This window comes from Coturnix japonica, chromosome 4, assembly GCF_001577835.2.
Source record: "Coturnix japonica isolate 7356 chromosome 4, Coturnix japonica 2.1, whole genome shotgun sequence".
Lineage (NCBI taxonomy): Eukaryota > Metazoa > Chordata > Aves > Galliformes > Phasianidae > Coturnix > Coturnix japonica.
Genome location: NC_029519.1, coordinates 71751463 through 71763909, shown reverse-complemented (window position 1 = coordinate 71763909; position 12447 = coordinate 71751463). Strand labels below are relative to the sequence as shown.

General features: G+C 37.0%; 1 protein-coding gene across 1 annotated transcript in view; it reads right to left on the bottom strand.

Moving 5' to 3' along the window:
* Positions 1-2875: 2875 nt before the first annotated feature.
* The window catches only part of STK32B (serine/threonine kinase 32B), a 129974-nt gene continuing 120402 nt past the window's right edge, over positions 2876-12447 (bottom strand). The window contains exon 12 of the mRNA XM_015862540.2: positions 2876-4726. Coding sequence (XP_015718026.1) covers positions 4588-4726 — 139 coding nt within the window. The 3' untranslated portion in view covers positions 2876-4587. The remainder of the gene's footprint in view (positions 4727-12447) is intronic.

The window sequence follows — 12447 nt, the reverse complement described above, 5'->3', positions numbered from 1 at the left end:
ACAGCTAATATCAGTCATTATTATGGTCCTGATTGTACTGTGTGTTTTCTTGCAAACATGATTATAGCAAGCTAATTTACATTGCTAAATGAATGCTAAAAATATCAGAACGTTTCTCCCTGCTGGCCAGAGAGTAGTTGATCTAGTCATTAAAATATACAGAAGTAACTACTCTGATGGAAGCTAAGATGATGAAGCACAATGTGCATAAGAAAATAGTTATTTATCTAAGAATCTCTTCAGATGGACCACAAAGCTCTTATTTAAAAATCACACCAGTCTAACATGGAGGCTTTTGTGTGCCACCAGAAGGATCTGAACAAGCTTTACACTATTCCTCATCCCGGATTTGCTTCAGAGCATGTTGGCAGTGTGTGCTGAGTGACTGAGCAGCAATGGCTGCATAGGAAATAATAATGCCTGTTTTCTCTAGGAAGGGTGGTGCTTTTGGTTCCAGCAGCTGCCACGAGCTGTTTTTCCTTTTGCTATGCAAGAAGCCAGAGCCTGAGCAGCCCAGCACTGCAAGCAGGTGGAGCCTTACCTTTTCTTGTAGTCAGGAGCCTGTTGAGCTACGGCTGGAATCTGAGCCAGATATACAAATAATGGTGATTTTGTGCAGGGCAGTAATTTGTTCCAGATCTGCTCTCAAGGCAGATAATAGCACAAGAGGCTCAAATGTATACCTGGCTTTTTTGTTGTTTTTATTATTATTATTATTATTATTTGTTTGTTTTCTACATGAAGGCACTTAGAATATCTGTTTGCTTTCCAACACCCACCACAACCATAAATGAACCTCTTCAAAACCTGCAAGCTTTTTCTTTGCTGCTAAATACTTTTTAATATGCAAATGAAAAGCAGAACAACTCTTTGGGTCTCATTCAGCCAGTGACTTTGCATCCCAATATACCAGTACTTAGGTTTAGCTTAAGCTGTCAAGAATCTGTTTTGAATTGTGATCGTCTATTCCTGCAAGCAGAAAATATTTAAATTGATACAATGGATGGATGGATGGATGGATGGATGGATGGATGGATGGATGGATGGATAGATAGATTGCTGTATAGTATTTCTTCCATTAAGTATTTTCATGTAAATAGTGTACCAAGATCTATTACCATCCCTCCCACCTCCAAAAATCTACATTAAAATCTTTTGGATATATTTCATTAATCATTTTGTCAAGACTGCAGATGAAAAGAGCTATTTGTATTTATGATGGTTGGTAATTAAACATTTACAGTGTTGTGCCAATATTTAATTCACAGTGTAGAAGGAGCAAACTGAACAGAAGGTGAATCTGGCAGAGTTTATGGTAGAGAGATGCTGTGGGAATGTGTGTGTGTGAGCAGAACTGTAACACTGCAGAGCAAGTGGCATTGCAATAAAATGTTGTAGCAGCAAATTGCTTTCCAGTTGTGTTAGATTTCCCTCTCTGTTCCCTAGAAGAGAAATAAGAAAGAAATATTGTACCCTTGAAATGATGACAAGAAACAAAAAGAGACTTCGGGAGTGAGGATCACTGGCTGTTTTTGCAAAGCAATAAAGCCATACAGAATAAATGAGTCCCAAGGAGTTTCTTTTGATTTTTATGGCTTCTGCACTTTGTTTTTCCCTTCTGTCTCACGAAGTACTTTGTAAAAACCTCCCCCATTTATTTGGTTTAGCTTCTCTCTTTTCATTTTTGCTGGAAAAGCAAGGCAGCACTTATTGCAAGTGTCTGTTTGGTATAAAATAAAATACTACTTTTTCATGTAAGGATGGAAACTGTTTAAATTGTTCATTCTTACTGCTGCTAAAATGAACACAATTATTCCTATTTTCTTGTAATGATGAGACAGCATCTCCACAAAATGCCTATGTCATATCAAACACAGTTCATCTGTCACTGCACTGTATATGTATCTGCATATGAACTGCCTGTGTACACTGACTTTATACCCCATGTAGGCAGAGCTACAGGGAGATCCATCTGCTGAAGGAGACAAGACAGAACAAAGGCACTGCATCCTACAAGCATCTTTTTTTATTCATTTCTTTGGGCCTACAACTGCCTAACTGAGCTGTAGGCACATGCATTTTGTTCAAGTCTGAAGTTCAAGGAGACAAACCCCATCCCAGAACTTCTTGAGATTATTCCCAAGCCATGTGACTTTCCTTCTAGTCACTGTTTGATTCTCACAAAGCTAAGAACAAGCTCTCTTCTGCTGCACCATTGTCAGTGCCTCTCATGGTAGGATAGTTCTTTATAGCTATGTAAGAATGGAAAGATGAAAAGTGCTTTGGGTCTCCACAGTGTAGCCAAGAGCATTTGCTGACCTGCACAGTAAATAGATGAAGACAGTTATATGCAATGTAAAGCTCAGCTTGCAGTCAGTGGAAGTGCCATGGTCTCTGGATACACCTGAGCACCAGTGCCATGACTTTTTTTCAAGAAGTAAAGTTGCTTGAGAAATGACCGTGTGGTGACAACCGTGAAATTAAAGTATTTGAGTGGGCTTGCATTCGTGCATAATACTCTACAAACACATTCAAGGAGATGCCATCTATCAAATAACCAGGCTCATCTCAAAAACAGCTTAGTGAAGCACTGGCGAAAGTCCCCTGCCACGAGCCTGATCAAACTGCAAATGTTCAAAAGACTCCTGCTGCTAATTGAATTTTACCTGCCGGAAAAACCCTCAGATTTTAATGTGTCATTGATGAAATTCTTGTATTTTAAAGGCTGTGGATCAGGACTTGTTCAATAGACAGGCTGCTTGGTGGTTGGGTGTCTGTTAGCAAGCACTGCAACCCAGTACAAGGAGTTCCATGGTGCAAATGCAGACTGACATCCTTGTGAGTGACATCTGAAGAACATTTCATGCTTCATGTATTACTGTCCTTGCCTCCTAAAGCTTCATTTCTTTATTCTGTAATATCTGTTACAGCCTGGATCCCGCAAATGAGAATCGCCATTAATTTGTTTAGGATTGCTCGCATACAAACTTTCATTTCTCACTAGGATTAAGATGAAAGACCATAATACATTGTAAATGAAACAGAGAAATAGATTTTTCCAGGTGTCATATAGAATGTTACGCATTCTGTAACTTCCAAAGTGAAAAAAAATATTAATAATAATTTTTAAAAAAGATCGTTATAAGAAGTGATGATCATGAAACAGTTTATTCCGGGCAGTGAAAACTGTCCTCTTTAGGACCAAAGAATCTCTACCCCTTTGATCTTACGATTTCAGTCTGTGCCAAAATTGATCAGGTGAGTCCACATTATGCTTATAACAGATGTAAAATTTTTACCTTACTGCTTTAGCAAAACTTCTCAGTTGTTGATAGGAACACCATATTATTTCATGGAGCAATAAAAATCTGTATTTTATGAAAAAATTTTGACAAAAATTACATATAATGTGAAACCAAATTTTAAAATCTATTTGATTACAAACAATACAGTAAAAATAGGTTATTACAAATAAAATGCCTGTCACTTCCAAAGTCTTAAATTATGTCTTAAAAAATTTGAAATGAAATTTGCTTACATAACTCTTAAAAAAGAAAAGCACAATTGGACAGAACGAGCATGCATTTATTATCAAAACATGGATGTACAAGTTGTAAAATACCATAAATGTATTAAATATATGGAATGTGGATGCTCTTTTTTTTTTTTTACTTAAAAAAAAAAAAAAAGAGATTTCACGTAATCAATACCAAAGGATAATGTATGTTTCTTTCTATTCAAGACAATTCTTATCCAGAATAGATCCATGGAAACAGATTTCTTCACATTTTATAACACTTAGCTGTGAATCTGAACAAATTCTTCATTTGTTTTTTAGCTCTCCTTACTAAGCTGCTTTTCAGCTCAGGCTCAGTCAGCCTGTAAACATCAGTCTTTGTCATATTTATGAAACACTGCTGATGTGCTTGATCCCGCATCCACAAAAGTCACTAGCAATACTTTGACTTGGCTTGGGTCACATCTCTTACTACAGAGCAGAATGCGTGAAGTTAAAGTACAAAATGAAGACATTCACGATGCAACATTGCCAGTGGTCTTCAGGTAGTTAAATGAAATTATTCAGTGTTTATCCTATTTGACATTACAATCATGTATTTACATCATGTACATCTGTTATAAACTCAACAGCAGATGTTTGGAAACAGCTGTGTCTAGCAGTTCCACAAAATTCAATATTGGATCATTTTAATTAACAGAGACAGAGAGGATAGCGTAAAGCCTTCAAGATCAAGCTGGCCCCGGTGCAACTTGTCTCTTGCAAGCGGCCAGGAACATGGCAATAGTTGTGAGGCTTTCTAGTGAATTGTTTCAAGTTTTCTTCCAGGATTTTGAAAAGGAAAGTCAAACTTACTTATAAAACTGTATTTTGTTGTTGAGGGTCACTTTTTTTCCAGTGGCAGAGTCAGAAGAACAGAGTCTTAGATGGAAGTTCTCAGCCAGTTTCTCTGTGGGCTTGCCATCAGCTGGGTATCCTGCAGGAGGACTGATTGCTTGGGATCCAAGGGGTGAGTGTGAAGGAGTGTGGGAGAGGATCCTTTCTTACCCCTAGATGAAAGCTGTAGCTCACTAGCTGCTGCAGCCTCTTGTGCAGCCATGTCCAAGCAAGTTGTTGTTACGCCCATCTTGAAGCTTCCCATGGCTCTGCAAGGATGCTCTGCTTTCTGTGCTGGAAGTCTGCCCGCTTTCATCCTGCTGCCTTCTAAGTCTGCCGAAGGTTAAAAACATTGACAGATTTACAGCTCTGACCTACAGGTAACTGAACCAGCGTAACTTGTCTGTCTTATGGACAACCACTATACCTGTGTATAAAATAGATTTCTGCAACATTCAACGTCTATAACTTCCCTAGCTTTCCTTGTCTCAAATGCCTTTGAATTCCTTCTCTCTTCCTCTGTGCAGTCAAGCATTGGTTAAATCCTCCTCCTATCAAAGCAAATAACCAGCAGAGGATTGTGCTTTCTCTGGCTTGGTCACCTCTACCTAGATGTAGCACAACAAATCTCCTACCAGCACAAGAAAACATGTCAGGTGAATATATATTCAAGGAACAACAAAAATCTTGCATTGCGTAAAGTCGTCTTCTCTAGGCGCCATTTTCTAGAGAACAGCTGCAGACCAGGTGGCACCTGCAATCCTCACCAATAATTTTACCATCAAACTCCTCAATGCTTCTGTTCAAGGCTGGTATAAACTTCTCTGATTTTCCAGTGGCTCTTTTAATACTTAATGTAGTTTTCCAAATACAAAAAGACATAAGTACTTGTGTAAAGAGCTGTAAAGATTCATGGGGAAGCTGTTGTAGAGATCAATTTTTTTTTTTAAACTATGAACCACTGGTGTTTTGTTGTTTTTGTTTTTGTTTTTGGTGGAATTTTTCTGGTTTATTTTCCTTAAAAATGATAAACTGGTCATGTATTCCCAAGAAAAGGTACTAAGAACTGTCACCGGAGACACCATGGGAGAAACACTTTGGAACAGAGACCATAAGTGGTATGATATACTCCAGAAATACCTTGCAAGTAACACTGAATACGTATAAATTATTTAATGACAAAACATGTAAAAACTGTAAATGTAAAGGGTGAGTTTGAAAAAGGTGAAATAAAGACTATAGAGACATCAACTGAAAATTCAGAATTGAATGTAAAAAGAACATGAAAATTCTGCCTTGGCTAAATGGAGGTCTAAGGCAGAATATTTAATTTTAATGAAAACACTTTCCAGATAGACACAGTTTAAAAGAGCACAAACACTGGCACATTAAATAACAAATATAAGGCAGACTAAGGAATAAAAATGAACTTTGAACTTTTCATTCTTTCAAATGAACTTTGACAAATCATCAAGAGAGGATTTTCATCCAAGTGTCCTAAGAAAACTGAAATATATAGCTCCTGTACAGCAGAATGGTGTACATAACTTACTGTTGAAGCTATCTTGGCAACAAATGATGGAACATAACTAATGTGATGGCATGGTTTTTATTTTATTCTACAACGGTTTCAAAGGAGATCTGGAGAACTACCAAGGGAGTAATTGAATCAGAGTCTTGAACCGCTTCAGGGTTTGAGATACTGGCCCTTGTATGACCAAGGTATTTGTAAACATCAAAAGAAAAGGCCACAGTGCTTGGAAACTCTTGTTGAATATTGTGGGTTACAGGCCTATGTAAACTGATAATTAGTGGGATGATGCAATTTTTTGGAGACCCAAGAAATCATCTCTGACTTGTGTTTTCCCCTGAATTTCTTTAATATTTATTCTGTCCATAACATTCCGAAAAATAGAGCATTCACCACACCCTTAAAATTAATGGGGAAAAAATAAGCCTCTCAGTAACAGCAGAAAGCAGAAAAACATCTTTTTTAATGTAAACCACTGAAGCTGGCATAAAGGCAGCATTTAAAGATTCAAAAGATACCACTGCCTAGCCTCAAACTTCTCATTCTCTACTGATTTGCTTTCTATTTTTGATTTATTTTCATTTATTTTCTTTTATTCTGTTTCTACTCAAGGGCTGTTATTAAAGCACACTTAGATTATGGGGTTTTGGAAGTGGTGAAATAGGTTATTTCAGCAGTGCTTCATTGTATCCTCTTAACAGAAATTGTCTGTCTGTATCTAACCATATGTACAAAATATCAAAGTAAGCAACAGGTTATTAATATGATGCAAACAAAATTTAACTCTTATTTAACTGTTTAATGTTATAAATCACATTATCGAGTGTTCAAAATTATGTTAAAGACTTCATTGTAAGCAGTTATAATGAGTATGTTAACAGCTTCCTGCCAGTAGGTCCCGAGGATGTAAAAACATATAAAGAATCAGAAGATAGTGATTCTGTTTATTACCACTGTCACCTTCTGGGCAAACTGCAGCCCTTTTCTGTTCTTCAGCCTCTCTCCCTACAAGTAGAGAATGTGTAAATTGGTGAAGCTGAGGAGGAAATTATTTGTCCTGAAATCTCACGTTGATTGGAGCTAGTCATAATTCCAGGTCAGAAAAATAGTAGCGACAAAAAGAACATGTATAAAAATACAAAGGCAAGGAGAAGAAATTGACTAATTACTGGTATGAAAGATATGAAAAAGGAAATGGAGACTTCTAAAACTAAGGCAGGCATCTAATGAAACCTGATAGCAAACTTGGGAAACACCAAGTAATAGCTTAAGGCTCAGCTCTGTTCACCAGATGAAGAAAATCATTGAAATTTTGTCTTTGGGCTGTCAAATACAATATGTTCAGTATAGAAGGAAGAAAAGTTACAGATTCAACTGTAAGGATTTCAGATTTGTAAGAGACTAAGAAACAGGAAACTCTCCAAACAGAATGATTTAGCTGGTCTTGGAGACATTCCTGGGGGCATTTTCTCTTCACCCAGAACATTGCAATTTGAGGAAAAAAAAATAAAATAAGGCAATTATTCTGTATTTCAATATAGCTCCAAAGTTCAGAGAGGCTCAGGTCAAGACCTAAACAAATCTCACCACTGCAGCTGTGTGTGAACAAGTAGTCTCTTCAATTAAACGTTGGGCAGTTTCAGAAGTGAAATTCACCCTTTGTTCATGCATTCTTGATCACTTTATGCTATAGCTGGAGCATTTTTCCATCAGATATTGTCAGCTTTACAAAAACACATGTAGGTAAAATAAATGCACTCCAGGCCGTTCTGTTTAAAAAAAAAAAAATGGCACTAGTGCAATAAATCATTTGTTGGAAACTGCTTTCTAGTGAATGACTTCTCTCTCCTTTAAGATGATGCAGCCACAGCCTGTGATAACTTGATAAAGACCCAGGGAGAATGAATGGCTTACAGGGAACATAGTTGTTGTGGTTTTGAACCATATAGTTATTCTTTTGCTGAATGCTATGAACAGAGGGTAAATGGTGAAATGGCCAGCTGTGGTCGAAAAGAGTGAACAAATGTCTCTAGCAGATAATCATACCTGAAGGAAAAGCCCACAGTCTTTCTCAGCTGAAAATGAGTTAGCACAATGTCTATTAAATTTATTTCAAAAAAAATTCTGCACAAATAGATAAGTAGGCTCAAATGCAGTTATGCTGGGAACTGAGAGTGGTTCTGCTGAACCAAAGAGTACATAAGCACAGATATCTTTGCTTTCACCGCTGATCCATACAATTTCAATAGTGTGCAACACTGAGTATTGAGCAGCATGTTCTCCAGTAATGAAGAAAGAAGCCTCAGAAATGTGGAAATAAACACAGTGGCCATTAAGGTTAAAAATTCTCCCGGCATAGAGAGAATTCTAGCCAGACTGAAGTACCACTCCATGTACACCAGGATCCACAGAACACTCTTTTTACTATATTAAGTTTGAGAGTTTTACAAAGAACTGTCCTGAATATGGAAGAAAGAAAATGATGTGAGTAGACTGTGGCATTTGCTTTATCATTTCTATGTTTAGTACCTTATCTTAGCCTATTAATATTTCAACCCCCTTTCCAGTGAAAACAAATGCATTTGCTTTTGGTTTGTGCAAAAGGAAGGCACAGTAAGTCAAACTTTAGAAATTGTCTTTTTATTGCAGGATAAAGAATTCAACTAAGGGAAACTTTTATATTTCCTGAAATAAACCTTTGAGAGTAGATAAACCTGTAGAAAATTTTAGCTCAGTTATTCTCCACAAACAGGAGGTTTGAGGTCCAAAATGAGCAGGTACATCTATACTAAGTTTACAAATTAATGTATCCTCGGGGACAGATTTCTAAATAGTTAGAAACACTCCTCAATTCTTTCATTTATCAGATACACTTAAATACTGTTGATCTCTTCTGCAGATGGTATTGCTGGGAGACTAATTATGAACATGTCCAAATCAAGAAAAAAAAGCAACCTAATGAAAAAAGCCCACCCATTAGTACTATGCTAAGGAAGACAATGTTTCAACAGTACATCACTGTGCATATCAATGATTTGTCTACTAGGGCAGATACAGAAGATATAAGGGGGACATTAGAACAGTGATAAGGACACTTAGTACACATACAATATTTTTTGAATATAGACTCTCTGTAGCTAGTATCGCTTCAAAACATAACTCTAAATTTTTCCATTCTCAATATAAATATATATCCATGAAATTTTATAAGGAAGTTAGAAGAAGCCAGACAGTTATGTACACAGGTATTGTTTTGTTATATCCTGCTCCTAGAAATGTGGATATTATGCCACATAACAAAACTGATGGGCATTATGGAAAATATCCAGCAATATTGCAAAAACCCTAGCAAAACAGAAAATCATTTTTATGTAGTGGTACAATGCTGTGAAGTTGCAGTCCATGAAGCATGAGAAACCCTACAGCAGCAATAACTCATGGGGACACCAACAAATTTGCAAATACTCAGTGTCTCTAGCCAAGATATAGGCTAGCTGTAGACAGCCACGGCTAAATTGCTATTTCTTGGTACTGTTCTCAGTCAGGTGTTAAAAAAAAAAAAAAAAAAAAAGCCTTAATAGGATTTTGGAGTCTACCTTCAACAATAAAACATGTTTATTTCTTCCCTGTGAAGCAAGTACAGAGCACATCCCTGTGTTCCTTAAATTTCTAAGTGGATTTATTCAGAGAAACTCTTTCTGAGAAATGTCAGAAGGGTTTCAACTGTGAAGACTCAGACTCACACTATCACCTAAAGTTCAGCATCACACTTGGTACTGCTAACCCAGGGTGTGATAGAATGTATAAATGGAAAGCTGCTGGTTTACTTGAATATTATATATCTGTGTAAACATTAAGAGAAGGAATATGTTTTTGTTTACATCTCCAATCCAAATACTGAATATGCAGTGACACATGGAAGGTATGCAGATGAAAGCTAACAGTATTGGTCACTGCAAATCATTTTCTGGGATGTCTCTCCCAGCAGCCCCCAAAAGACTCTGTTCTGTTGTTTTGATGCTGACTAGAAATGCTCATGGCACTCATAATCCATCATGCTTTAACCAGAAGAACAGATTGACTTCTCCAAGTCCGTGCTAAGCTTTTTCATTTTTAAAAGGTATCTTGCTTAAGCTTTATAGTAACTCGTGTCCTGAAGCAGAAGTGCCTATGCTACAAAATCAGGGAGGTTATCTGGCAGTAATATGTAGGTCCAGTGGTGTGCACACGTCTTTTCAAAAATAATGTGTTTTGTGCATGTGAGTCTTATACTTCATTTGAAAGCTTTTCCCACTATTTTCTGCTAACATTTTAACATCAGTTGCAGGCAGTGTTTGTAGAATTATTGATTACTGAGCAGCTTGGCTTCTCATCTGGCTGCCACTGTGAAGAATAAGAACTGAATTTGATACATGGACACGTAATATTCTGCCTGCGTTTTTGAACATTTTGCTTATAAATTAACTCTTGTGTTCTGTTTTTCATGAAATTGAAGAAGCTGACAGTATTTTGCAATTACAAATGAGTGCTACTCTTTCATATTTCCATTATTCTGTGTACCAGTTCTTATTGCCAGGTTTTTCATTTTTTTCATTTTTATTTTTGAAAAAGTAAAATAAATAACAAGAAAGAAGAGAGCAAAGCTCACCTGATTATTTTTTTCTTAACAGAACGAGTATATCTTAGAAGAGTATTTTTACTTTCCTAAACAAAATAACCACCAAATATATCAGAATGGAGTGGAAATTCATGTGTTTGCATTCTTCTTTTAAAAAGCTAATTAAAATGAGCTTGTGAGTTGATTAGAAACTCAGGAATTTACTTCTTGTTTTACACTTCCATCTGTAAATATGTAAACATTATTTTTTCCCAGTGTTAATATTAAAGAAGCAAACAAACAAAAAAGATCAAATATGATACTTCTGGATTGTCCTCACAGGAGATCCTGTTGTTCCAAATCACATATCTAATTGTGACCTTCGGTACTCGTGTATAATGCCCAGGTTTGCAGGGTGAGGAGCTGGCATATGACTTGGACACATGAATAGAGGTAAGTCCTGATCTTATTTTGTCAATTTGTTTAGAAATTTCTGATTCTGAAAAGAAGACTTTTGATTCCATAACAGTATGTGTCATAGCAGCCTGATAAAATAGTTCTTCATGGGATTAATTTACATGATAACCTGATTATCTACCAAATTATTCATTTATGCCCCATTCTGCCAATGATATCCAAGAGGGCTTTCGTGACAGAAAACAATAACAGAGTTTTCCATGTTTAGGCATTGACTGCCCTCATACCAGAAAATAAAATAATGGAGGGATAGGTGCCTGGAACCTAAGCAGTGCAGGCTGGGTTGTATTCTTATGGTTTTCTAATCTTGAAAATAGGGCTGTTGTGGAAGCTGGGAGCATACTGGGGCTGGCTTTAGAACATACTGGAGTGGGACTCAACACTCATCATGCAGCAGTGTCACCATTGCCTGTTTTTGGCCTCCGGTCCTCAGAACTGGATACATGTGGCTCAAATGTAGTTTTTCCCTTAGTGGTGTTCAGTGCCATATGAGACACCTTGATTGACACAGAAAGCCTGTGCCTTTTCGACTGGCAACTAGGCATTTATTTTCACCTAAATGAAATGAGCCCAGAGCTGTGGAATGGATTTTATGCCAGCTAACTGTAGACAACTGAAAGATTAGCTCAGGCTCTCAAAACAAGATAGAGGAACTGACATAGAATAATGAGTTTCAGCATAACTTATCTGATATATGTGTCACAGACCAATCCTGAGAGATACAAGTCTCCTCAGTGTTCACTAATGGAGCTTAAACTAAATAAAAGGCTTTAAATTGATTAGTTTAGAGGAATATTAGTCTTGTTGCATCTCCAGAAAAATAGAGATACCCTTCCTCTCTGTACACAAACTCAGGGTTCCTGTCAAGCAGCTGCATAAATTCAGCACACACTGCATTGCTTTGCAGAGCCAGTGTGCTTCTGTATTGGAGCTAATTTACACCCACACTGTTCAGGCATGCTGAAACTGGATAGTCCTATAAGCCTAGTACATATCACATGCCAATAAATACTGCCAAGAGCTGGTAAGGAAGTCACCCAAAAGCACAGGGGTGCAATTACCTGCTCATCCATGCAGATGTGACATCTAATTCCAATTTATTTCATTTTCTTTTTAAAATCTTGCACACACCCTTTGGAGTAGTTGTTCTGCATCTAACCAGTATTTAAGGCTGTCTGCCTTTGACTCTAAACATGTCCTCTTGGTGCTGTCTGCTCCAGTGGAAACCACAATCTCAGATCTCTTTTCTAAATACTTTGCAATTCATGTGTTTTGACAGCACACTCAATTACCGTGTAATCATTCAAGTAACTTTCTTTAAACTCCATTAAAATGTAAATGATGGAGGCACAGACTAAAAGGTGTGGTTCATTACAAATGAATGTGAAAAGTAAAATTTTGGAGGAAGTATTCTCATGTAGTGCAGGTGTGTTCTTGGACCATTGACAC